Source organism: Sturnira hondurensis, unplaced genomic scaffold, assembly GCF_014824575.4.
Source record: "Sturnira hondurensis isolate 20B ecotype Veracruz unplaced genomic scaffold, ASM1482457v3 Scaffold0022566, whole genome shotgun sequence".
Classification (NCBI taxonomy): domain Eukaryota; kingdom Metazoa; phylum Chordata; class Mammalia; order Chiroptera; family Phyllostomidae; genus Sturnira; species Sturnira hondurensis.
Genome location: NW_028095197.1, coordinates 10,544,375 through 10,571,957, shown reverse-complemented (window position 1 = coordinate 10,571,957; position 27,583 = coordinate 10,544,375). Strand labels below are relative to the sequence as shown.

The window sequence follows — 27,583 nt, the reverse complement described above, 5'->3', positions numbered from 1 at the left end:
ACAGAATTCATTTTGAGAGAGCAAGAATTCATTTGGAGGAAATTTTAAGTGTGCTGTGGCTTTTCCCCTCCCTTGTCCTCACTACAACCCACTTGGTGAGCTGGATATGTATTCCTTGGAATTTGGGAGACAAAGGAACTGCATTTTTTGCATTATGCTGGACTGGACTTTGAAAATATCTGTGAAAATAGGCTGCTATCGCATAGTGACAGGGAGGAAGAGTATGAGGATGTCTGTGTTTTCATTTCAGGACGGTGGGAAGAATGAGCTGACCCTGTGAGTTCTAGCAGAGGCCATTGTGAGAAAAACACATTTGTTTTACTTTGGTACCCAACTGTGTCCAGCACTTTAAAATTTGGTTTTTGCAGCCCTGGCTGGTGTGTCTCAGTTGATTGGAGCATCATCCCATACACCAAAGGGTCATGGGTTCGATTCCTGGTCAGGGCATGTATAAGAAGGCAACCAATTGGTGTTTCTCTCTCACGTCAACATTTCTCTATCACATCAATGTTTTTTTTTCTCTCTCTCTCTCCCTACTCCCCCCACTTCCTCTAAAAGCATTGAAAAAAATGCCCTCGGGTGACAATAAAAACAATTGGTTCTATGGTTATAAAAGCCAATTACCCAACCACAGAGTGGACATACACGCAGTTGATCTGATTCTCTCCTGATGGGGCTTCAAGAGCAGAAGAGGCTGTGCATCTTCACGACTGGACAGTTGGGCAGGCGGCGGGCACCATGGTGAGGACCCAGCATTCACCCCGAGGCAGGTGTGAGGACCATCTGCGTCTCCTCCCCCTGTCTTGGTGCCTCCCTGAGAGCCCCTGGGTCCCTGGGTCTCCTGCCTCCTCTGTCCCAGCAGGAGGGAGGCAGTCACCACCACCTTCACCTAAAACCCTCTGGTGTCTCCACGGTGCCCAACACAAGTTGCCACCAAGTGTGAAACACGTAAACAAACTTACCACTGACTTATCAAGGGGAATTTACCATTCACTCACCTCTTCAGTGACGTGAAGGAAGGCCCCATCCCCCGAGCCCATGTCCGTAAGGGGCGCCCCTTCCACCGCACCAGCCCCCTCCAGTGTGACATTCAGGATCTCCCCAGACCCTAAGGAAGCAAGAACCCTGAGATTAATAACTGCTTTTCAGTCCTGGGAAGGAAGAGGTACCTCTTCCCTGACCGACCTGAAGTGATGCCCAGGATACAAGATTAAGAGAAAATTAAAACAAACAAACAAACAAACAAATCCAAGTGCCCAAGGCCTGAGATCAGCCTGCTCTGTTTCTGCCCTTTTTCACCGGGGGAACCATTCCAGACCAAAGTTATAGCCAACACCAGAGCCGCGAGATTTAGGTACAAGGTCAAAAGACACCCCAGACGCCCACCGTGGGGCCTGGCTGAGCAAACGGAAGGCCACAGGACACATGGTTTTAATCACAGTCACTGTCACCAGCTGCAGGGCTGGACGCCCGCTTTGGTACTTGGTGAGCTGTGGCCAGTCATTTAACCTGTGTCTCAGGGTCCTCGTCTGTAAAGTGGGGAACATCCCGATCTCGTAGGCTTGTTCTGAAGGCTGTGTGCTACAAGGATCAAACAAATGAAAACAAGAAGAGCCTCCAGGACAGCCCCTGGTGCAGAGTTAGCGATCGGTGCACGCTCATTGTCAGGGCGGTTCTGTGTGTGTGAGGGGTGGAGAGCTATGTGTGAGTGTACACGTTTTATCAACGTTATATAATTAGCACAGTCGTAGAGCACACATAACATACAGCTACATGTATGGAAACATGTGTGTATGCAGATAAACAGCATGCTCTTGGCTAGACCACAACACTTAGCACTGATTTCCTCCAGAGGACAGGAGAGGAAACTACTCTTACCTTGGTTTACACAACTCCGCATTGACTAAACTGTTACCACAGGTACATACTTCTTTTGCAATTTAAAAAACACATGGAGTCCTAACGCAGGGAAAAAGACATTGTACTAACATGAGTGAAAGTCGGTTGTAGGCTGGGCTCCAGGCTGAGCATGCCTCATCTCTCTGCTTGCTTCATCTTTCTGCTGGCCCGTCTGACCTACCTGCAAGGGCCTTCCCGCCCCCTCGCAGCTGGTGAGCAGAGCAGGGACAGGACCCCACGTCTCCGGTCACACTATCACAGCCTGGCATGTGTGTCCTGCTCTGATCTGCACATTAGCGCCTTAATTTGTTTATTAACCCCATTCCGCAGAGGAGAAACAGGCCCCACAGAGAGTGAGTGGCTAGGAGAAGCCCGTGAAGCCAGGTTGACCTGTCCCCACGCCCAGACATTTCTACATGTGCTGTTTTCACGCTTGCCTCCTGCTATGAACAGTTTGTGCGGTGGGGCGGTGGGGGCACTGCCTCATTCAAAGCACTCTGCCTGCGCACATCCCATCACTCTCTTGCTTCCTCCCTGTTCCCACCACCAGGGGGCGCTGTGCAAGCAGCTGGTCAGACTCCAGGCATCTGAGTCCCCACTCCTTGGAGGATGGAGTTGGGGGTAGTATGTGCCCTGGGACGAGATGGTGTCAGGGGAATGCAAATAAAACTATTACTTGGCTTTCCCTACCAGAGACAGGACTCTCAGGGTTCAGAACCACTTCCCTCACCATCTAGACTTTCTACCCAACAAGAAGAACGAGAACATTCTGGCCAGCTCCATTGTTTTCGTTTGGTCTTTTGTTTGCCAGAGGAGTCTGGCTGAACCCAGGGAACAGGCAAGCTGTGTGTGGATCTGGGTCCCAGGCCCGGTTTGGCTCCCACCTCCTTTCAACTCACCCCTCCGCCTGGGAGAGGCCCTCACCCAGGGCCCTGCAGCCTCTGCCCCTCCTTGCCCATCCTCAGAAATCCCAATTCCTCCCAGGAGAACAGCATTGCAATTCATAAACCACGTCCACACCCTCCCGTCCACAGGGGAAATTGTGAACAGTCCCAGTGCACAGTTAAAGAAGCTAAAGCTTGGAGAAGTTCAGCAACTTGCCCCAGGCCCGGCAGCGAAGAGGTGGCTGAGCAGGGCTTCCATCCAGACTGTCTGCGCCTGGCCGGCCCGCCCGTCTCTCCACTGCAGCACCCTGGCTCCTCGGCCGGACTGTGACTTTATTAAATTATTGTACAATTGTTTTTCTATTCAGTTCTACATATTTCTCTTACCCACAGACTTCCCAAGTTTCGTTATTAAAATAACATTCATTTACTGATGGCAGAAGTAAAAAGAATATGTAAGACTGTAAAAGATATGTAAGCTACAGAACCACAGAAGAAGAAAATTAAAACCACCCACAGTCCCACCACCCAGAAAACATCACTGCTCAGAGCCTCTTGTTGTATATTATTCTAGTGCACACGCACATTATTCTACAGGGCAGGTGTAAATATAAATAACATGTATTTGAAATTAGGGTCACAGCACACATACAGTTTGGAGAGGCCCCCCTGTCAGGGAGCACACCACGAGGGTGTCCCTGGGCCCTTACATCTGCTATATCAGCAGTTTCAGGGCTACACGTAGGAATGAAATACCATTTACTCAGCCAGCCCCTCTGGTGGGCGTCTGGGCTGTGTTTTGACCTTGTACCGAAATCTTGGGGCCCTGGTGTTGGCCGTAACTTCAGTCTGAAATGGTTACCCCTCTGATGAAGGGCAGAAAATACAGGCCTGTCTCAGCCTTGAGCACCTGTCAAGCTGCCGTCTGAGGGATGATGTCAGATCACGGGGTTTTGCCGGTACCCCTCTGTATGGCTGGGCAGGGAGCAGAGCCCTGGATGGGGAGTCAAGAGGCCAGACCACACCCGGGGCCTGCCACTGGCCTCCTGGGTGTCTGCCCCTCCCCAGTCATCAGTTGGTTTCCCCTCGTGTGCCCCACAGTGGTTTAGATGGCCTGACCCTCTGAGAATCAAAGAGTGTGTGGCCAGGCCGGGAAGGCTGGGGATTCTGGAAGTCAGGCCTGAGCACCACTGGCTCTGTCCCACCACTCACTGGCCCTGTGACTGTGGGCACGTCGCTTAGCCTTCCAAGCACTGGTGTTTCCATCTGTAAAATACTGGCTAATATTGAATAAAAGCAACCAGGACGTGTATGGTTGAGTTTGCAGAGGCAGTTTGCAAACACTTGGCACCTAGTAGGTATTGAATGAGCAGCAACAATTATTACAAACTTTCCTGTTAAACCTCAGGCACTTCAGGAGGGTGGACTTCGGGGAGTGAAAGGCCAGCTATCCAAGATTAAAAACCAGCTCGCCATTCACAAGCCATGGAGCTGCAGCTGGGTGACTCGATTTCCCCACCTGTTTGTCAAATGCACTAGGTTAAGTGAGATGCTCTATATTCCATATGTCGCCCAGCTGGACTCACAGTCATCCTCAATTAAAAAAAAAAACCCGCCCTGCGCGAAGGTGCACCCAGGACTTGCCTTGCTCAGGGCCGCTGTGCAGGATGGCGCTCAGATTGGCGGTTCCTGGGGTCGCCTCTGGCATAGGCTCACCAGAAAGCTCCACGTCCTCAGAGGGAGGCGATGGAGTTGGAGGTGTGTTTATGGGTTCAACTTCTTCTTCTTTAGGCTGAAGGAAGAAAAAAATGAGACCCAAAAGGATTTACTTGCCAGGAAAACAGAAAAAAAAATGGCAGCGAAATCCCTGGAGAAAGTAATCCAGCCACAGAGTGACTGGATTTTGTCTTCTGAACAAACCCAGGAGAAAGCTCAGACCCGTCTTTGAGTACCTGGGCAATCACTGAGCCAGCCAGGGCCTGCGAGAGGCCTGTGCAAGGGCAATTTAATTCTGTTCGGTTTGCAGCGAGACTCTGCTGAGCTTGCCTGAGCTCTCTGAGCACAGAGGCCACGTGCCCGCCTCCCAGGCCGGGAGAGGGGTGTTCAGTAAAGATCTGTTAGATGAGGAGACGAGTGAAGAAATGAATGAAGCAGGCTGCACTTGGTGTGCACTATGTAAACCAATCCCAGGTGGGCACTGGGCACGAATTCCTCTGAAAATCAAAGGTGGGTGTGCTTTCCTTTCTAGGACACTTCAGCTCCTCCGTAGCTTTTCCGAAGCCAGTCAGTATCTCAACTAACTTTACCAACTAGGAAAAAAGAAACAAAACCCTCCCACAGCTGGAAACATAGAGCAGGTCAACGACCTAGGTAGAAATTCCGATGGGGGGTGGTGGGCAGCAGGGGCCATGACGTCACTCCCAGGCAGCAGCTCCCAAGCCCCAGGGCAAGCCACTGTGCAAACAGCCGCAACCCTCTCTGAGTTCAAGGGGCTGGGAGTGAATGGAAGGATCCCTCTGACCAGTGTCGGGCCTGTGATGTGCATGAACAAGAAACAACTAAGACAGGAAGATTTCAGGGTTAATCTGTGGTTGCAGCTATCACTCACTTGTTTGACTAGTAGCAGAAAGTTATTTCCACGGTGTCAGAACCTCGTGTATAAACGATGAACCTCTGGTCCATCAGAATAAGGAGGGTTCTTACAGGCCCCATAACGTAGCCAAAAATCTTAGTCCATCAGCCAAAAACTGCATTTGGAAAACTCCCAACAAGGCAGCCACAAATCCCTGGTCGAGGACAGAGTGTGAATCTGGTGAGCTGACCCTTGGTGGTCAGGGTCAGGGCCAAGTACCCTGCCCCGACAGGCAGCTGCAAATGGCTTTCAGGGGTTAGTATAGATGGAGGACCAGTGTGGCCTGTGACAAAATAGACATGGGGAGTCTTATGACTTAATTGTTAAAAGTGTGGTGGTTTGCTGAACCCATATTCACATTCAACACAGCCTTCCGGAGGCCCTACTGTGTGCTGGGTCCTTGGCTAATCCCTGGGGATAGGGAAATGAATAAATAAGACAGGGTGACTGTCCTCAAATGGCTGAACTACGGGAGACACAAACCCAGACCCAGACACAACAAGCTGTGACTGAATGTGAGTGACGCGTGGGATAGAGGAAGTGAGAGCCAAGTGCAGGGAGGGAGGTCAGCAATGGCCTCCAACAGGGAGCTGCAGACTGGATCCTGAAGGAGAAGGAGACCCTGTCCAGGCAGAGAGAGGACTGGATCCTGAAGGAGAAGGAGACCCTGGCCAGGCAGAGAGGGGGCAGGAAAGGTCCCCCTTCGCAAACAGAACCCCGGAGCAAAGGCAGGGACGAGGGTGAAAGTGCTGGGTGGGTCTGAGGGTCGGTGAGAATGGAGGTGGAGCTGGAAGAGATCCTGCCCCTGGGTGAGAATCGCCTGCAAAACTGTTTCTAAGCGCAGATTCTCAACCTCACTCCAGACCTCCGGAGCCTGAACACCTGTGAGGCAGCCCAGTCACAAGTCTCCTTCCCTGCTCTCAGCCCTGCCTTCCTCTGTTCCTGCCACCCACACCCCTCCCCTCCCCACACACAACTTTAGTGCACACCCAGAATGGAAAACTATAGGGATATTAATTGTACCACAGCATCAGATAGAACTTTCCAGAAATGGAATGGTGTGTCAGCAGAGGCTGACTTAGCAGGGGAAAGAGAGCAGTAGCAGGGCCTCCTACCCTAAATGGGGAAGGAGGAGAGGAGGGGCTGGCTCTTTCAGTCTCTGATTCAGTGCACTGGTCATGGCTTGTGTCTTGAAGGGTGGCAGCTGGGAAGGGTGCGGACAGGGAAGTAATATTCATTCCAAGAGAGAAGCCAGACCGGGGTGGGGGGTGTCTGAGAGAAATCAGGAAATCCCCCCACCTTGGAGGGGTGGCCAGAAAGGAGACGGTGGAAGGGGAAGTCCCAGGTCCAAGGCGACATGACTGAGGACACCTGGTCCCCTCCCCGGGGACCTGGCCCCACCGCCTACTCACTGGGCAGCCTCAGACAAAACTCTACAGTCCTCTGTGCCTCAGTGCATCCCCTGGGGAATGAACGGAAAAACACGCCCGGCCCTGCACAGGCAGCCAGAGGAAGCGAGGGCTCTGCAGAGTCCTGGTCAGGATTCTGATATCCTGACCAGATGGGTCGACCTCCAGGTGGACAGCAGTGAGAGGCAGAGCCGGACTCACGCGCGGTCTATACCAGTTCTCTTAAAACCACTGAGGAGAAGGGAGCTGAAGGATCTAGGAAGGAGAGGGTTCGGGGTGCCCTGGGGGCCACAGTCCAACAGATCCCTTTTTCACTTCTTGAGACACTTTGGGGATTTATGCCGTACCCACTCCCAGCTGCAACATGCACCCACATCTGCCCTATACTGCAGGACCCTGGCTGGGGAGAGGAGGCCAGGTGAGGGTCCTGATGCCAGCACTGTGAGACCCTGACACAGCCACCCTGTCCTTCTTAGAGTCCACCTCCCTTGCAGGGTTGTTGCAAGGATTGCATTAGGTCATACGTACAAAGCACCAGCCACACAATGGGTACTGAGAAACGCCAGTCCTCTTCCTTCTCTACCATGTCTGTACCTCTGTCCAAAGCTGCCAGCTGCAATGACCCGTCCATCAGAAAGCCTTCCCTGACCGGCCCCACCCCTGCAATTGTCTCACTCTCAAACCCCACTCCCCTCTCCTGTCCCACTCCCAGTCCCACCTTGGGCATCTCTGCCGGAGTCAGTCTCACTCCTAGCTGCAAACTGGTGCACCGGGTGGGCAGCACTGGACTAGGAGGCCCAAGTGACCACCACTCTGTGCCCTGGACATGCCAATGAAGTGGCCAAGGGTTGATGGATGGGTACACAAGATTGCCACACTGCCCACAGCAGTCACTGTGGAGGCAACCAGCTCTCAACTTCCTCCATCCAAGCTGCCCAAGAACAGGCTGCTGCCCTGGGGATGGACTTCTGCAATGCCCCCCAGGACAGCAGCTCAGAGTCACGGCCTGGCCTCTGCACAGGGCATCAAGGGACCTGTGCTCTTGCCCCAGCTCTTCCCACGTGTCCTCGAGCCGGTGTCTTCTCCTCACGGGGCCTCAGCTTGCCCGTCTGTACAAAGGGTGCCTTTTCACACCTTGTACAGAAAAAGGTGACCGTTCAGTCCCTCCAGCACTAACAGACCATGGCCCTGTCCTTGCCCGCCCACACAGCTGTTGCCAGAGGTCTATAATTGATGGCCTCTGCCTATTTTCCGGAGGGCTCTGCTCCCCCGGCGTACTCTGCCATGTGTCTGCTCCGCTCTCAGACGTGAGTTTGTAGAGTGAGCCAGACCAGTTCCGGAGATCTCCAGAGCTTCCGTCTGCGGTGACTCAGATGCCTCTGGCTATTTCCATCGCAGCAGGCTCCTCAGTGTCTCCCGAGTCTGACTCAGTGCTCTTGACACCACTCTCCTGTCTCAGACACGGGGCACATTCCCAGCCCGGAGGAGGCCTGGGGCCCTGGAGGGTGACCTGCTTTCCCATGGAGTCAGAAGTGAGCTCTTGGGAGGACCTGGCACCTTCCAGGAGCGGGGGCCCTGACTTCCTTGTCACAGCCAGAGTCCCGAGCAAATGTTTCAGTAGCCACTGCTCAGGGCCACAGCCCTCGTGCCAGGCATGGGTCTGACACCTGGCCCAGCGCTGCCTCGTGGAACCCTCTCAGTGACGCTCTGAGATAGGACTCTGGTTATTGTTTCATGGTGAAGAGGAGCTGAGGCCCAGAGTGTCCGAGCAAGTCACCCAAGGTCACAGAGCTGCGAGGCAATCGAGCGCCAGACTTGCCTCTGGGCCGCCTTCCCGCCCGCCCGCCGGCCCGCCGGCCGCAGCACAGGGGCCTCCCCGGGAACCCGTGTTCCCCAGCGTGGGGATGCCGAAAAACGCCCCCGCAGCCAGTACTTGCCCGGCGACGGAAGTCACCGGTCTGAGAACAGACACGTCAGACCCCGGGCTCTGGGACTCTCCAGTGACTCTCTGCCCCCTCACAGCTGGCCCAGGTGACACAGCACGGCTCCCCAGAACTCACCGGGGCTTGAGTGTAGGTGTCGGCCTCTAAGATCTCGGCGACGCCGGCCGTCTCCAGGAGCCCGCTGGCCTCTCCCGATGCCTGTGTGGAGAGGCAGGTGGTGCCAGGTAAAGGGGAAGCGGAGCGCGCCGGGAACGCCAGAGACAGGCCTCCCGTGGAGGACCGCACGTGCGCATGTGCATGTGCGTGTGTGCATGTGTCTCAGAAAGAGACAGACACACACACAGTGTGAAACTGAGGAGGTGCGCACGCTTGGTTGTGCTTTTTAATTCCTTCCACATTTTACTGCTCAGGCAAACAAAACGCAACCCCACTGCTAACTCAGGAACGGATTCATTTGCCAAGCATAAAAGCTAAATTTAGGTTCACTTTTATAAGAATGTACATTCAGGGTGTCTGAGAATTTTGGCTTTGACTTTAGCACCCTGACACCCTTTCCTGGCAGGAAGTCTGCAAGCCAGGCCATTGGCTGCTGCAGCGGCGGAAAAAAAAAAACTAACACCTTAGAAGAAACACCGCCATGCCCACCCCCCTCACTGACCACCAAGCTCTTAAAAATAATAAAATAAAGCCAAAAAGCCCAAAATAGAACTTGAGGCAGCACAAGCCAAGATGAGAGAACGTAGAGGCCCCGTGACGTTGGGGATGAGGAATTGCCTGGGCACCCAGCCCTTGCCGGCAGACCGGCCTCCGGGCTGGCTGCAGAGCCCACTGTGGAGGATGGGGGGGTGGGGCTCACCGAGGACTCTTCGGCTTCACACAGCTCCTCTGGGGTCCTGGGGTCAGGGTGGATGGTGAGCTGCTGTATAGAGCCCTGGGGGGAAGCACAGGGGTCAGAAGCCACGGCCTGCACGTCTTGGGCACAACTACCGGCCAAAACACGATGGCGTGGGTGACAGAGGAGAACCGGGGACAGGGCGGTGTGAGAATGCGCTGCCTGGTGGCCGTGACAAGGAAGCCAAGCCACCCCTTGGCCTGTTCTCATTTAGGGGGGGTTCTCTGCGAGAGCCGAGAAAATCTGAGCCCCAATCCCTGGAGAGTCCCTTGGAGAGCATTGAGTTCCAAGCACAGGCTACCACTGCAGCCTCCTAACTGCGCCCCAGGCCTCCACCTGGTCAGGGGCTGGCCCCCACATGGAGTGCCTTTCACCTGTAGCTGGGCGCTGCTTGGCTGGAAGGCCTTGTCTCAAGAAGAACTGCCTGCCAGCCTCCCTCCCTTCACACTTACCTCCTCTCCCGGCATCTAGCAACTCATTGGCCATGGCCTGCCCACAGCGAGTGTTTAAAAATTGCTAATTGGATTTTAACTTCTTTAAGTTCTCGGTCTTCCCGCACGCTACAAATAAGCCCAAACCCTGCCCCGTGGTGCTGTCTCCTGTCGGTAAGCCCAAGGTCGGTCCTCATGCTGACTCTGGGAATAACCACAGTAGCTTGGCGATTTCCTTTAGAATGGCTCCTACACGCAAGCCTGTACTGGCAGTAAAGTCAGGGTTCTGATATTTTTTCAGGGCCCACTGCCCAAAAGGAGAGAGGGAAACTCTCCCACGCAGGCGTTCTGGCCAGTGGCAGCCCCAAGGAACTTACTGCACGTGCTGCCTCTGTTCAAAGGGAGAAGTCACGGGGGCACCTAACAAACCCGCTCTCGGTGCCTTAGAATAAATCAACTGCTTCCACACGGGTTCTCTCACTTGACTCCACGACCCCGGGGTGTGGTTTTGCCCTCCCCACTTTCAGATGAGAAATCTCAGAGAGGCTCAGAAGACCCAGGGACTGGCTAAGCCCTTGGGCGACCCTGAGGACTCAGGACTGAAATCCACATGCTGGGTTCCAACCCAGTGTTTCTCCTGCCCCGTGTGCACGCCCCTGTGAGGACGTGAGGGTCAAACAGTGGCAAGCGCAGCAGCTGCTCAGGTCTGAGGTGCGGTGTCCAGCGGCCTCCCACACCTGCAGGGCTTGCACTCACAGTGAATTTCTCCAGCCCCGTGGCTCCCGCACTGCCCACGAAGAGCCCTGCGCTGGCCTCAAAAGCCAAGGCCCGAGAGGAGCGCTGGAAGGTGACGTGGCTGTGCTCCTCGCAGTCCAGCAGGAGGGCCACTTCCTCGCCCTGGACGATCACGGCAAAACGGCTCCACCTGTGGGTCATCACGGGTACCGAGAAGGCAGCAGCCTCCTGGGACACATGGGAGCCCGGCTCCGTGTAGTAGAGGATGACCCTCTGGTGGCCGTCCTCCACGCCTGAGAGCCGCAGGCCCAGGTAGATGACCTTCTGGAAGGCGTCCGTGATGGCGAAGAGCACGCCGCCTCGGGCACTGCCAGGCTTCACAGTGACACTGATGGCAAAATCCCGGAAGAAAGTGGGAGGGATGAGGATCCTGGCAGGGCGGCCCACGTTGGCGCCAGGCCCAAAGCTGTAGGCTGGGAAGCCGCCATAGCCTGTGACGAAGGACACGGATGAGGGCAGCGGGACACCGATGAGCTCCGTGAGGTCCACGGGGCCCTGGGAAGGCAGTCCTGCAGGGAGGGAGAGAGAGGCCGTGCTTCACACACACATTCTACTTTGTTTGGGAATGAGACATCTTAGAGGTCAGCTGATACAGCCTCTGCCTGACATGGGTTAACCCTGCACTGGACGGGATAATAGCCTTTAGGCAAGCGTGACCCATGAGTGCCTGGAATGGGGGCTGTCCCCACTGAGATGGGCTGTAAGTAGAAAATGCAAATTCCCAATACTTAGTTTGGCAAAAGGAATGTAAAATATATCCTTAATGATGCTTGCATTGATTATATATTGAGATAATAATTGGGGGAAATACTAGGTCAGATATATTACGTAAAAGTTTTTAAAGAACAATATGAGGTCCCTGACTGGGTGGGTTGGGCAGCTCAGTGGGTTGGGCATCATCCAGCAAACTGAAAGGTCACTGGTTCGATTCCCAGGCAGGGCACGTGCCTGGGTTGCGGGCCAGGTCCCCAAATGGGGACATGCGAGAGGCAACCAATTGATGTTTTTCTTGCACATCAATGTTTCTCTCCTTCTCTTCCTCCCTCCCTTCCCCTCTCTCTAGAAATAAATGAATAAAATCTTAAAAAAGAGAACAACATGAGGAACAAGCCTGTGTCCCCCATTCTGCTTCAGAAAGAAAATGGCATATGGCATCAATGGAAAATGGCAAATGGCATCAATGGAAAATGGCAAATGGCATCAATTTGGCAGATGCTGTCATGGACCCCCCAGTGCCTTGCCCGGTCACACCCTGGAGGCAGCCACTGGGGGACGTGGTGTGAGGTCGTTCAACCTCATATAAATGTTGGCAAGCAGTTTTTTTCTCCAGTCTACACTGTTTTTGAGATTTGTCTTTGTTGAGGCATGTGGCTCTGGGTCTTATTTTCACAACCATACTCTATGGCGCAAATAAGCCGTAATGGATGGGTTCAGCTCTCTGTTGGTGGAAAATGAAGCTCCCATTGCGCCACAAAACTACATGCTTTCTTTTTTTTCCTTAAGATTTTATTTATTTATCCCTAGAGATAAAGGGAAGGAGAGAGAGGGAGAGAAACATCAATGTGTGATTGCCTCTCATGTGTCCCCCACTGGGGACCTGGCCTGCAACCCAGGCATGTGCCCTGACTGGGAATCGAACTGCGATCGTGTGGTTCACAGGCCCGCACGCTCAATCCACTGAGCTACACCAGCCAGGGCTGCTATGATACCCATCTCCTCGTGGCTACCTGTGCAGGTCACGCCACCATAGGAGGGTGCATTTATGGGGCGAAAGGGGGCTGTGCATCCACAACTTCACTGAATGCTGCTCAGATGTCTGAAGCAGCTGTGCCATTTTTCAAATCAAGACATAATTGACACGAAACATTTTGTGCCTTTAAGGGGTACGATGTGCTGATTTGATATATTTATACACGATTTCTTCCTTAGCTGGAGCTAACGCCTCCCTCGTGCCAGGTAATTATCATCCCTTTTCCGTGGTAAGTGGTGAGGACATGTAAGATGCCGCTGTGCCATTTTACATGCCCACCAGCGGGTGTTCTTGCCGCCACTTAGGGAAGGCAGAGAGGGGTGCTTCGGGAGAGGTCTGTGGGGTTTTTCAACTCAGTGACGAGGTTTGTTTCTCACCCTCTACTCCCCACACAGTCCGCCAGGGCCTAGTGCAGCCACAGGTCCTCCTCCTTCGCCTTGAACGCTCCCCCCTGTCACCTACCCTGCCCAGCCTCACTCCACCCGGTTATTTTGCCAGAATAACTCCTTGTCATTAAGACGCAGCCCAGACCCACCCATCCTTGAAATCCCTTGTTTCACCTCCCATACCCTCACACCCTCATCCTCCCCCTCCGGTCCCCTGGACCCACACCAGGGCCCCCACCACAGCCCTCAGCACACTGCCTTGTGCTCTTGGGTACCAGGCCTCTCTTCCTATTGGACCATGAAGACAAGGACCACGCCATTCATGTCCGTGATCCCACCACCCGACCCAGTGCTAATGAATAAATGAACGAATGGATGAAGTCCCATCCCCTCATTGTACAGAAGGCACAAATGAGGTTGAAAGATGGGAGGGGTTTGCTGGCTGTGAACTCAGATCTGATTCTCAATCCAATGTTTTTTCCTCCAGTTTGGAACATGCATTAAAGCAGAAAATAATTTTCAGTACAACAAGCCCCAGAAGGCACAAATAAAATCCTTGATGAATCTGGTTAAATTTAACTACATAGAATGTTAAAAGCTCTGAAGGGCAAAATAAAAATCCCCGCAGTATCAAATAAAATCCCAAAACTGGACAAAAATACTTGCTCCATGTATTACAGACTACAGAATAATTACCCAGACACACACAGCAAAGGGATACGCAGAGGGCACAACCCAAGGGGGAAAATGGGCAGAGAAAGACATTCTTTCCACCGTGAGAGAAATAAAAATGGCTCCAAAACACAGGAAAACACAGTCAACCTCCCCCAGAATGAGAGAAATGAAAGTTAAGGCCACAAAGATGCACCGTGTCCCCCATCAGTTTGGTAAAGATCGGATAATGGCATTGGCAAGGATTTGAGGAGCCGGGACTGCTCCTGCCGCCATGCCGTGGGGGCAAGGGCGCGAACTGGTTGGAACGGCAGGGGCGGCACTTTGCCAACATCTGACCCAAATTACAAGTGCACAGGTTCTCTGTGATCCAGCAACGGCACCTCTGTGCATTGTTTTAACAGATGCAGCTACACACGTGAAATGGAAAACATGTTCAACGATAGGCATTACAGCATGGATTCAGATGTATCAAAATACCCCTCTTTGGAAAGCGTCAAAAAATAATAAATTTTTGACGTATCTGTACAGCAAAATGCAAGGCAGGCTTTTAAATGGTGTGATTCCTTAGTTGCTAATATAAAACAGTGCACAAGATGTATTAGATAAAAAACGAACAAGGTGCAGGATAGCATCGTTATCCTTAGAAATACAGATATTAGTACATATTAAGTACATACAGTGTGTTTTAAAATATAGGTTCAGGTGTCTCCAGAAGGACACACAAGAAACCGAGAGCAGAGATTATCTCCAGGGAAGGGGGAGACAAGGTACTTTTCTTTTTGCCGAATACTCTTTTCTACTTTTCAAATCTCACACCACGTATATGGTGTAAAAGTACAGGCATTCAAGTATTTTTAAAGACATGCACTCCTTCGACACCCCCCCCTTTAGACATTACAAAACATATATTTATTGCTTTTCCTTACTCAGATATAGCCCATCTTTGTATAAGAGTGGGGAAAATGAGTGAAAAGAAATAGAAGTAAAAGCAAACACCCCACTGAGACTTCTATTCTCCCCTCCACAGTTGAAAGATAAAAACAAAACAAAACTGTGAGCACCCTGCCGACAGCCCCGCTTTCTCTCCCTTTAATCCAGCGTGAAGCTTTTCCTCCAGTTTCCCCACCTCCCTCTCCCCCGCCCCATCCCCCACCGCCTCAGAACAGGAGGGGGGGTTCCTTTGCAGGGGATGCTCCAGGTTTGGAGAACATGTGGTTCCACAGGGAACAAATGGGCCCGAGACTCTGTGGGGGCCCCAGGGACAGAGGGGGGCAGGGGCTGAAACATTCCCACCAGGACACCTGCTTAATCAGCCTAGCCTAGGCTTCCACATGGCAATTCTGGGGATTCTTAGTCCCAGAGAGATTCTGCTTAAAAAAAAATCACAAATCTACCCAATCTCCTTGTGTGGTAGACAGGGAGATGGGTGAGGAAGAGCATCCATCACCAGGGGACACAGCCAGGAAGCAGCAGACACAGCACGGAGCAAGGAGGGACAGGGGAGGCGCGATTCTGCCTTGGGGTGACTTGGAATCACAGGTCTCAGTGCCCCTTCCCACAGCCCCTGCCTCAGACAATGTAAGGGAGGACAAGAGTGCAGGCACCAGTTGACAGATCTTGTTTCCACTGGGTTGGCCACAGAGGGAGCCAAACCACAAATCCAGAGAAAGCTCAAGTCAGCCCAGCCCTGCCCTCAGCAGCCCCCACCTCCCTCCACACACGTGGTCCCGTGGCATGGTGTATTGTGGCGGAGAGTGACCCCTGGCCTGGAGTGACCCATGCTCAGGGCTGCATCTGGGCCTGCTGGATCATTTCCCCTTGGCCTCTGGCAGGAGGGCCACCTGCTCAGGCAGCCGCCAGGGAGGGGAGAGAAGAGAAGACAGGGAGCCAAGACAAACAGGCCTAGCAATTTGGTCCATAGGCTTGTCCTGGAATGGCTCTGCTCTGGGCAGGAAGGGGTGGGGTGGAGGGATGGAGATCACAGCTGGTGGGAAGACATCCTACCAGCCAGGAGGGGCAGACTGGAAGGGACATGCTGATGGGGGGCTGATCATGCAGCCCTGGCCTCAAGAACCTCAGGGCCCTTCATGGGAAGGCACCACACTTCTCAGATGGTAGTACCTATCTCACTGGATATTGTGTAAGTTGAATAAAATAATATTCCTACAACACGCAGCACACAGGTAGAGGTTGCTGAGGTCTGGCCCGAGGTCCCAATCCAACAAGGACCTCACCGCATGTTCATCCATCCCCCGGAGGTCCACACTCCCTGCCGCCTCCACGATGCTGGGCCCATGGGCCCAGGAGGCCCCCAAGGATGCACACAGCCACAGGGCAACAAGAGGACACAGGCAGAGGAGTCAGGGCTCCAGAGGGGAGGCCCAGCTCTGCCATTAACTATGCTCTGGGCAAACTGCTCTCCCTCGCTGACATCAGTTTCCCCGTCTGTGTACCAGGGTGTTACATGAGATAGACTCACAGACCATATCCACTGTGACATGGTCGATGTATCTTCACTGCCTTCCAAACCGCTCCTGGGGCTGAATCTGACCTCAGTCTCCATCTCTCATTTCATTCATGCATCGGGATGACTTTATTCACAATGGGGGTTCTTTGACACATGTTCCCAGCTCATGACTTTGAAAACATGTACAAAGCCCCCACCCCGTGACTTGTGTGGTGCTGGGACAGTGGAGCTGAACCTAGAATGCAGGTTCCGAGGAACCCACGGTCCAGGCATCTCTGCGGTCATCTGTTCATGCAGCTCCCAAGTGCCAAAGCCTTCCTGGTTCCCTAGTACCTTCAGAACGACGTCGAAATTCCAGTCAAGACACCCCCTGCTCCGTCTCCTCACCCCCCCTTCCTTGTCTCTGTCAGTGCTCATGCTGTTCCTATTAGCAACAGCCTTCCCCATAGTCTTGCAGCGGGACATTTCCAGGCTCACTCAGCTATGCCCCAAGACGCTGGAGCCCCACAGAGCAGGCTCTCAGCAATGTGGCCTGAAAAAAGGGGACAGACAGATGCCTCTGGGCTTCACTCCTCTGGAGTCTCTGGTTCAGGCTCCAGAGCACATGTCTGGGGCGGCTCCGCCCCAGGGCACCAGGAGAGGAATCAGACTGCTTTAGAGATGGACCGGGAAGGGGAAAATCTGAGCAGTCACCACAGGGTGCGACTTTCCTCCCAGGGGTCCAAAGCCAGTTTCCATGGAAACTAGGACAGAATCCCAGAAACAAAGAAACACACATGGCAGGTTTCAGGTTTTCCTTCCACAAAGATGAGAGCAACCTGCCTGGAGGAGGTGACTAACTGGTGGAACACTTCTCTCTGTTCCTCCTCTCAGCTATGGACTCCAGGACATATAATGCCTCTCCCCCCCAGTTGGGCCTCAGTTTCCCCTTCTGTGCAATGGGTTGTTTTAGTCCTTCCACCTGTGGCATCCTGCAGAGTACCAGGGACTAGCCTGGGCTTTGGGGCCTTGCCTCCCTAGGGAACTATATCTGGCTTTGCAAAGCTCTATCTCACAGATGACATCTGGGACCCAAGCCCAGTGCTCATGCTTGTTAGCATTTAAGGCCAGAAGGGGCTAAGAAGCGTTCCTCTGGCTGCGGGTCAACAAGAACTTCGAGAAGCCAGAGGCAGAACCAGGGAGGCTGAGGACACCACAGGTTCATGCGCGGCAGCGGCCCCTGGCGGTCGTATGGAGAACTGCACCTCCACCAAACCCAAGGAAGACTTCTTTAGTTGCAGGGGTTCAGGACTGTGCCTGAGAAAACTGGGAGCCCGGGATCCCTACAGGAGAGTCAGAGACAGAGGTCTGGAAGGGACCCAGGAGAGCAGGTCTGAGGTCACACAGGGTGCTGTGGGCAACCAGGACTAAAACCCTAGAATCCAGATGCTGCCTCCCTCCTATCCTCTGTCCTCTTCTTGATCAGCTGCCTGGGAAAACAAAAGGTGCCCCTCCCCACACCTCTCATTCCCACCTGTGGCTGTGAAGACCCACAGGACACTTCAGTCAGCTTTAAGGAGACACGAGGACTGCTTCAAGTGGCCTGTGTGTCCCCATGGGGGACAGGGCTCAGGAGGTCCAGAGGACCCCCATGTTGCTATGGCTAAAGGCTGAAGCCAACAGGCCATAGGTTTACTGATAAAGTTGGAGTGACTGCCCTGGGGACCACAGCAGGGCCCCTCTGGCCTGGATTTTCCTGCCCTCAGCCTCTGGGGAGAGAGGGGGTCCCTGCTACCCCCTCTGCCACCCGGCATGAGCCGGGCAGCCTCGAAGACCCCGTGGCCCTCCTCCTTGCTCCTTCTTGGGTTGTCCTGCCTGGGAGGGGACATTCTGGCACCTTCTCAGGACTGTCTCTCCTTTCTCTTTGGGTCCCCCAAAAGGGAGGTGGCCCCCAAATCAGACCTCCTGGCCTGCCTGTTCCCTTCCTCTTACCTAACTGGAGAGACAGGAAGCCAGGAGTTCAGTGAGCCCAGACTCTATAGACAAAGAGCAGCTGACCATCTAGAGAAGGAATTTCCTCTGCCATACACCCACCAAAAGGCCATCTGGTGTATGCTTGCACACCTCCACTGCTGGGGAGCTCACTACCCCCACAGCAGCCCTAACCTCGGCGGGACAATTCTGCCTTCAGAGCTCTCTATCCTGGTGAGCTTAGGCATATCTCCCTGAAGCTCCTACCTCCATGGCTGGGCCTGCCTCTGGCCTCTGGGACCATGTACAAATTGTCCTCGACTTTCCCATCGTGATCTCTCAGATACTGTGCAGAGCAGTGGAAAGGGCCACCTGCTGAGTGTATGATGTTGGGTAGTCCCGCTCCTCTCTGAGCCTCAGGCTCCTCGACTGTGAAACCAGAGGCTTGGACTAGATGGTTTCCAAAAGCCCTTGCCAGGCCTGAGAGTCTCCAGTTCTGCATTTTCCTCATCTGCCGTCTGTGTTCTGATCTCTCTAACCACCCTTAACTGTGGTTTCTTCAGCCCACAGCCTTCAGGCCTGGAAGGAATGACTGCAATTGGGACAAACCCAGGCCTTCCCACTCTTCTTTGGACAGAGCAGCCTGGCCAGAGGCTGGAAGTGATGTTCCCAGGAAAATGTCACAGCTCTGCTTAGAATGAAACACCACTCCATGCAGGCTGGAGTCCCCAAAGGCCCCAGGCTCTACCTGACTCCCTTCTCAGGAAAGTAGGCACAGCAGAATCCATGCTGCACAGGGTCCATCTGCACCCCATAAAGCTCCAGGAGGTTCTTAGAAAAACCTACCACCAATGCATTTCTTAGAAAAAGAACTGTTCCCTGCCAGGGAAAAAATCCTGGACCAACTTAGAAGGGGGACCTGGGCTTGCCAACAATGAAAGAGCCCATTTTTCTGAACTACAGAAGAGCATTTTTCTACATGTAAACTTAGACCGCCTCCTTCCCTTTTCCGGTTTTCATATATAGCATAAGAATTTTCCTGCTCAATGAACTTACTGTGTGAGCTTCTCTCTCTCTCTCTTAGGACTTTGGCCTAAACTGAGAAAAGGATGGTTTTGAAGGGAGCAGGAGGTGGGCAGAGACTGGCAAGGTGTGGGCCGGGCAGCTTGCCTGCCCTGCCCAGCAGCTGGAAGGAGCTGGGCCCAGCTGAGAGCCCCAGCAGGAAGGCACCCACCCAGCGCCCTCTCGTTGTCCAAAGCATCCTTTCACCTGTTCCCTCCTCCAAGAGGAAGGTGAGGCAGGGACTATTCTCTCATTTCCAGAGGAAAGAACTGGGCCCCAGAGAAGGGAAGTAACTCACTTGAGGCCCCAAGATAGGAGCCAGCACTGAAGACCCGACGCCGGGCTCTGCCCATTACAGACCATGCCCCCCAGGCTTCCTTTGAGATCTGGGAGGGAAGAGGTGACATGCCTCCGGGTCCCCATCATCCCTGTCCATCCCTCCCTCCAAACACTCTGATCTTGCTTCATTCTGGCAGTTAGTTCCCTTCCTTCTCTGATAGGATGAGAGGTGGGCCCCTGGGCATGGACCTTGCAGACCCATCTCTCAGTCCCCAGACAAGGGTGACCTGTGGATGAGTGACAAGATACAGTAGCATCGACAGCTAAGGTTCACTGCGGGCTTGCTGCATGCCAGGCACTTTTCAAAGAGCTTTCTGCCAATCATTTCGTCTGCTTCTCTATGAGGTAAATAATTTTATTGTCCCCATTTTACAGGTTAGAAAATTGAGGCTTGGAGAGGTTACTTACAGCTCCAAGGCCATGAGGATAATAAGCGATTGGAACTGGGATTCAAATCTGAAGAGGTGGTATAGCGCAGTGTGAACATTCCAGTCCTGGCCACACATCAGAGTCACCTGGGGAGCTTTTGAAAAGACAGAGGTCTGCCCCTGGCCCCTGGCCCCATGGACTCAGAGACTTCCAGGGCCTGGACTGGGTCAGTCTGAGGCCTTCTCCCAGTTGGAAGCCACAGGTAAAGGTTAACCCCTTGGGCACTGGTATCAGACAGACCTGGGCTTGAGACCAGGGTCTGCTACTAACTGGTGTGTGACCTTGGGAAAGTCACTTCACTTCACTGAGCTGTAGATTAACCTGCCCGTCGGGCCCACAACACAGTGAGGCTGTGCCTAGCACAGGGCCCTGCACAGCATGAATGCCCAGGGCCCAGCGAGTCCTCGCTAAACCGGACGGGGGCTGACTCTGGGCCAGGCATTCATCTCTTGTCAGCTCCCCTCACAGCCACCCTCCAACTCTTAGCCTTTAAATAACGAATAATATCATTGAATAAGGAGACCCAGGGACTAGGTAACTGAGGGGCCAGCCCGGAGAGGGCCTGGTATGACTCCCTCATTCTGAGACCCAGGTCTGCTCACCACAGCCCCCTAGACATTCACACACCTATGCACACAACCCCCTTGGGCAGAAACTGGCTTCAGTGGGAGTCACACAAGCCTCGGGAAGCCTGGGTGGGTCTTGCTGTCTTCCTGTAGTGAGGCCTCATGACCCCTGCTTTGCCGCCAGCCCAAACCTCTGGTCCAGACACCCGGGCACAAAACCGCCTTGGGAACCGCCTTGGGAACCGCCTTGGGAACGATGTGTACCACGTGGCAGGTTAAAGCCAGCAGGTGTGAGCCAGCATGCACAGCTGCGGGCATCTGGGAAGAGCTTTGTGGTCAACTGCTCTCAGTTTATGGACCTTCCTTTTCCATCTGGGGAACAAAGACTCTTTGAGTGTGATGAGGGCCTGGAGTCCCGACGATGACATCAGCAGGAGTGAGTCATCACCCCAGCAGGCAGCTCAGGAGGGCTCACCAGGGCTCAGGGAGGAAAATGCATGGAAAGCTGGGGGAGGGGGAGCATGAGGGGCACCAGGTAGGAACATAAGACAACCTCCTGGAAGGGGGCACCTGGCAACTCGCAGCTCCCGTAAACTGCCAGGCTGGTTGCTGGAAGGGGACAGGGACCCAGAAGCTGGCAGGGCAGGCTCACCAGTACAGACAGCTGGACCAGAGAGTTTTGAATGGCATTCCCCAGGGTCACGGAGGGGGTGTGGCAGAGAGGGGGCCATGGCATGAGGGTGGGAGGCTAAGGAGAAGGCCCGTCAGCCCCTCACACACATGCACACACACACACAAGTCACATGGACACTCGCATGCACAGATTGTCACACATCCAGTCACACATACACTCACACGCAGATTCACATGTGTAAAAACACATACAATAGCCTCACTAATTCACAGCACACTTGTGAATACAGTCACACACACTGAGACATAGTCATACGCACAAAAGCACACACCTTCACCCACATTCATGCACACTGACACCTGCATGCTCACCCTCACACCTACTCACGTGCTCACACATTCACTCACGGTACTTTCTCAAGCTCTCGCACACTCACACACACCTGCCTACCCTCACACACACACTAACACCAAAGCTACTCAGGCTTAACTTGTTTAATATACTGGGTTCCGATTATAGCCTCATGTGGAGAAACAAATCTGCAGCTAAGAGAAACCAACGAGCAAAAATGCACCCACCCAAAACGCTTCCATGCAGCTGATGCTGGATTTGGGGCACCACGGGGGCGGGGCCTGCCTGGGGCCTGTGGAGGCCATGGCCGCTCTTCCTTCCCTAGACGCCTCCCTGAAGGACTGCAGAGCTTTGCTCGCACCTTCCTGCCCAGAGGGTTTCAGTCCCTCTGATGTGGGTGCCTTTTCTGTTTTCCTCTTGGCAATCAATGAAACCTTCTCAGAATATCCAATTTGGGTCATCACAAAGGGATGAACCCAATGAACCCATTTTCTGGGGAGCGATGCTAGAAATGGACGTCAGTAAATGTGAGCAGCTGACCTCTACAGATGACCCCTGGGGCTTGGTAAAGAGCCTGGCACCGGGAGGTGCCCAATAAATGTTGGTTTTATGAATGCATGAGTGAATGCATGATAAGAGCTCCTGTGTATTGAACTCTTACGGTGTCCTGGACACCCAATTCCTTTACCTGCAGAGCTGTTGTTCTCAACCCTGACTGCACAGAATCAGGAGATTTTTTTAAAAAATACTAATGCCCAGGCCCACCCCGAGAGGTGCTGATGCCGCTGGTCCAGGACTGGCCTGGGCATGGCAAGTTTACATAGCTCCTAGGTGATACTAAGGCACAGCCCGAGTTCGTTCTTTACAATAACCCTGGTCTTACTGCTCCCAACATGCAGAAGAGGGAACAGAGGCACAGAGAGGTAGAATAACTTGCCCACGAGGTCCCAGAATGATGATTCAAACCCTCATCTGTCCGATCCAAAAAGCTGAGTCTCCCTCTGCTCAGCTCCAGGATTGTCACTTCAACCCAAGGCTGTCCCTCTCCAGGGAACACACCCTGACTGTCCCAGCCCTCAGTGACCTTGAGCACATCCGCCTCTTTATCCCCATTGCCTTGACCACCCCCACCCCCCACTCTTAGGGTCAACATCATCATCTCCCATTAGCTCTCAGGGCTCTACTGCCAGTGAGAGACAGTCTCTCCTGGCCTTCACCTTCCGAGCAGACTGGGAAGGGCTGGAGACTCTGGTCATGCTCACCACCAGGCAGCCATGGCTCTCATTTTGGTGGACCTGACATATTTTCAGAGCTGGGACAGATCTCCAAGCCGCATGGTATTGGAGGCGGGGAAGACTCAGCCAGCTCTGGCTTCCAATTCCCGCTCAGCATTTAAAAGCTGTGCAGTGTTGGATAAGATGCTTCACCTCTCTGTGCCCAAGTTTTTCCATCCGTAACAGAAATAATGCCACCTACTTCGGGAGAGAGTTTTGAAAATGACCTGAGATGGCAGACATAGAGTACCGATCAGAAGGCCTGGCCACAGCACGCATTTAATCAGGTACAATGATTATTGTGATGATTGCCAATGACACTCTACTTTTCCCTCCCCTAAACTGTTGTCTGCGATTGCCCAGAAAGGTAGCTTTGGGTAACTTTCCCTCCCTGCTTTTCTCGCCTGAAACGTGGGCTGACCCAGCCTCCTTCACTGGGTTGCAATGGGGGTCAAATGTGGGTCTTAGTTGAAAGCGCTCCCTCGGGTGTGTCAGCTCAGGTGTGAGAAACGACATGGATGAAGGGCTTCGAACAGGCGTCTTGGGGCTGAGAGTGCTGTTTTCCTCAGATGAGTGAAGTGCGGACAGACTGAAATGCCGCGCTGGGGCCAGTGTAACTTCAGAAGCAGAGTTTCCTGCCCCGGCCTCGGAATGGCTTTAGCTAGATGGCGCCAACCCAGAGGAACTCACATCTGGAAACTGATTTGGTGCCCACCCCCCCCTCCCCCAGTTCGAGGCTAGAAGTTAGGGTCAGGCCTAAGCACAGCTTCTGGGAGAAGCAACAACTGAACAATAAAGACAATGGCCCGTGTTGACTGCAGTGGGTAGGATGATGGCCCTCCAAAAAATATGTCCATGTCCTCCTAATCTTGGAAGCTGTTCATGCGACCCTATTTGGAAGAAGAGTATTCTGCAGATACAATTAAATTAAGGATCTTGAGGTGAAGGGATCATCCTGGATTGTCCAGGTGGGTAATGCAATGACAGGTGTCCTTGTAAGAGACACGGGGGATTTGACAGAAGAGGAGACCCTGTGACCCTGGAGGCAGGGGTTGCAGCGACACAGCTGGAGCTTAGGAATGCCAACAGCACCCAGGACCTGGAAGGGGCAGACAGGGCTCTCCCCGAGAGACTGCCGACACCTGGATCGTGGACTTCTGGCCTCCGGAACTTTACAAGAGTACATTTCTGTTGTTTCAGGCCACTAATTTATGGTAACTTGTTGCAGCCGCCAAAAATCTAATATGTTCACTGAGAGCTTACTGTTGGCTAAGCGTGGCCTAGGCTGGGTCATTTAATACTCCCAGGGACCCAGTGAGGAAGGTGTTGTTATCTCCCTTTTATAGATGAGGAGATTGGGCTGCAGAGGGATTCGGTCACACGGCTGGTAAGTGGTGGAGACAAAATGGACCGAGACAGCCTGGGTTCAAGCTGCGTCGCCCACCTGCTTAACCAGGACACCGACGGTTCTCCGAGTGTCACTCCTGGACCAGCAGCCACGGCATCACCTTTTAAAGCGGGGAGTTGTAACAGTGAGGAACTGTAATGCACCCCACCATTCTTTCGACACTGCTCCTGTAAATGCTAACTCTGACTAATACATCACGTGTAGATAAGCAGCCTGCTTATGTAAGAGTCCTAGGAACTAGTTTCAAAAGATACACACTCTGACCTTCAGGCATCCCAGCTCCGGGAGGTTTGCTGATCTTCATCCATGAGCCAGGATGACAGGAAGATGGGATGACGTGGAGCCCAGATGACTAAACCAGAAAGAGGCTCACCAGACCATCTCTTGCCTTGTTGGAATGGACTGTGCTTGTCTGCACGTAGAGAAATTTTCAACTGCCTTCCCTTGACCTCTTTGTTCTGTTCCCCTCTCCCTCTTCCCACACTGAGAGGAGGGGACGGGCTTTCAGGCAAGAGTTCCCCATCTTCCAGGGGATGGGCTTTGAGACAACAGTCCCTCATCTTCCAGGGTGCTGGCACCTGAATAAAACCACTTTCCTTTACATCAGCACCTGCCTCTCGAGTATTGTCTCTCAAAGCAGCAGGCAGCTGGACCTGCGTTCGGTGACAGCCTGGGAAGTGATCAGAGATATAAATTCATGGGCTCTGCTCCCGACCTACTGAATCAGAAACCGCAGTGAGGCAGGCACCCTGTGCTTCAACCTGGCCTCCAGGAGACGAGGCACACTCAGGTTTGAAACCCACTGCCCTACCTGTGTGGTGGAGGGTAAGGTGGTGGCCTAATGCTGGAATGGGGAGGGAGGCCAGCTGTGGGGAGTCATGGAGCAGGGGACATGGACAGGCAGAGAGCAGCAGGGCTAAGGCCCACACATGGGACTGGGCAGGACTCCAGATGCCTCTGTCAGGGGACAGGCCTACGCAGGGCCCCAGCCAAGATGGGGCGTCCTTCTGCTCATAGCACAGCAAATGAGCGACCTCCCCGCCAGGCTGATGGGAGGCTGAGCTCCCCTAGTGAGTAGATTCCTGGGGTGAGGCAGCCAAGTAGCTCCAGAGGGGCCAGTGGATGCAGAGGGGACTGTGGAGTCTGCACACACTGGGGTGAGGGATCTGAAGTAGGAGGAAGCTTGTGGTCTTGAGGGAGCTGGTCCCCTGGGAGAGCCTGTGCTGACCAGGAAGAGCCCATGTCTTCCAGGAGGGCAGTGACAGTACCTTCCCCTGTCTCCCCAGCTCCCCCACCCTGCACTGAGCTTAAGGTGCTTAAAGACATCCAGGAAAGTCCACTTAGGCATACCGGGAAGCTGGGCCTCAGGGCGACTCTATCCAGAGAACTACAAATGAGTCATATCTTGCCAAGAAACACTCCCTGGCTGAGTTTCCCAGTAAGTCCCAATTCCCCCCAACTCTGTTGTTATCTGTTTTCTTGTTTGTGTCTCCCATGGGCCCTGAACCCTCCAGTGAGGACGCATCACCTCCCATTTCATCTCTATCTCCCAACTTCTCCACCACCCCCCCTCTAGCACAGGGCCTTGCCTCAAGTGAGCAAAACTGGAGCATCGATAGGAGAATAAATGAATGTCTAATGCTTACGTGAATGAATGAATGAGCTTATTAGATGCTGGATAAGAGTGATTGTACGCTTGTCTTAGCACATACCATCTATTATCCTCAATCACGAAGAATTCCAATGAACACCAGCGATTGTCGCAGTGACCCCACCAACACCATGTAGCTCAACATGCATGAAATAGCCTCACTCTGGTGTGATGTAATACAGGTGTCCCCGCCTTTCTAAAGTTCACTTTATGCTGCTTCACTGTTATGAAAGACCTACATTAGTACCTATATACACTAACTGGGAGAACTCCAAAAAGGATTTGCTTTTATGAAAAATGGTGAAAACAGCACCCAGCATTTGTTTTGCAGCAAGCCTTACAGAAGCAGTGCACGCCCAAGCAGCAAGAGTGGCCCCCGCCAAGCCCTTTCCCGGAAGCTACACTCAGCATCTCGGCAGCAAGCCTCTGTAGCTTCAAGTGTGTCTGAGGGCATCTGTGCTTTATCTCGACTTATTTTATGCCTCCGTTCGCAAGATGTGTCCTAAGGTAATTGCTTCCTCACTCTACGCCATTTCGGCTTATGAAAGCCTTCGTAGGAACGCTTTACTTTCAGGGAGCGGGGCAAACCTGTCTTTGTAACCTCACGGAGCCTTGATGTTAACGTCCCTGAGGCTGAGATCTTTCTCATTTTGGCAGCCCCTTAATCAGATTGGATGACCAGCCTTCTGCAAAATGCCTGCCCTTGGCTCTCACCCCTTGATGGAGTTAGGAGTGTTGCTCATAAACACACTGGCCTCCTAGACTTCAGACTAAATTCCAGCTGCCTCCCCCTCCCCGTTCCTGAAACAGGATCTGGGTGAGGAACAACATAGGCTTCCCCCTCTCCATTTACACCGCTGGAGCTCTTGAGGTTTGGCTGGAGGCCTTCGGGAGGACTCTCATAGCCTATCTGGGTGTTAGCGTTGAGCTGAGAACACAGGGCACAAGAGGATGGGACAGGCCAGTGCTTGAGGGTCTAGGAACAGAACAATGAGATGCCTGCTCCTAGTGCATGTCACCCCCATCCTCACCTCCAGCCCCACGGGGTAGGAGGGCCGTCATGCGGCAGGAGCTTGGGAGAGTAACACTGGTGATTTTTGAGTCTCTCTAAGTGAGGCACGTCCTTGGGTGTTTCTTGAATTCCCTGGCAGGGTTGACAACCACACGGTCAATAAAATTTCTCAAAGAGTTGCTGACCACATGCCTCATTCACTTGTAGTTTACAGGATCCCAGGCCAAGAGAACATGGCCACAGGAGACAGAGAATCCTCAAAGGGAAGGCAGAGTGGACCTCTCCACCTTCTGCACCATCCTGGTCCCAGCTGACGGTCTGGCCTGGCCCACAACCAGCCTCCAGAGGTAGACCTTATCCAGACTTGACCCTGGGCTGGACTCTGTGAGGTCAAGAGGACTCAGACTCTGGTCCCCGAGTAGCAATCAGCTCAGTAGATTAGAACAGGACACCAACACATGCAGCCCTGAACTGAGGGACGGGGCCCATGAGATAGGCCTGCAAGGCATTGCACAGGCGAACATGGAACCAGCAGAACACAAGCGAACCCACAGGGTTGGAGGAAGGGAGGTAGGGAAATTAGGGGTAGATGTGTGGTTCCAGGGACAAAGCAATGGGACCCTAAGATAACTTCCAGAATTAGAGCAGGAAGAAGGATGAATCTAGATAGATACAGGTTTACAAGTGTTAAACCGACATGCATTAGCTCATTTAATCTCGGACAATTTGATAAGCTGGGGACTA

General features: G+C 53.3%; 1 protein-coding gene across 2 annotated transcripts in view; it reads right to left on the bottom strand.

Moving 5' to 3' along the window:
• COL15A1 (collagen type XV alpha 1 chain) overlaps positions 1-27,583 on the bottom strand; it is a 92,989-nt gene that overhangs the window by 48,936 nt on the left and 16,470 nt on the right. For both annotated transcript variants that reach the window (XM_037035897.1, XM_037035898.1), the window contains 5 exons: positions 10,847-11,394; positions 9,624-9,698; positions 8,885-8,965; positions 4,428-4,575; positions 999-1,108 (listed from right to left, as the gene is read on the bottom strand). In XM_037035897.1, coding sequence (XP_036891792.1) covers positions 999-1,108; positions 4,428-4,575; positions 8,885-8,965; positions 9,624-9,698; positions 10,847-11,394 — 962 coding nt within the window. The remainder of the gene's footprint in view (positions 1-998; positions 1,109-4,427; positions 4,576-8,884; positions 8,966-9,623; positions 9,699-10,846; positions 11,395-27,583) is intronic.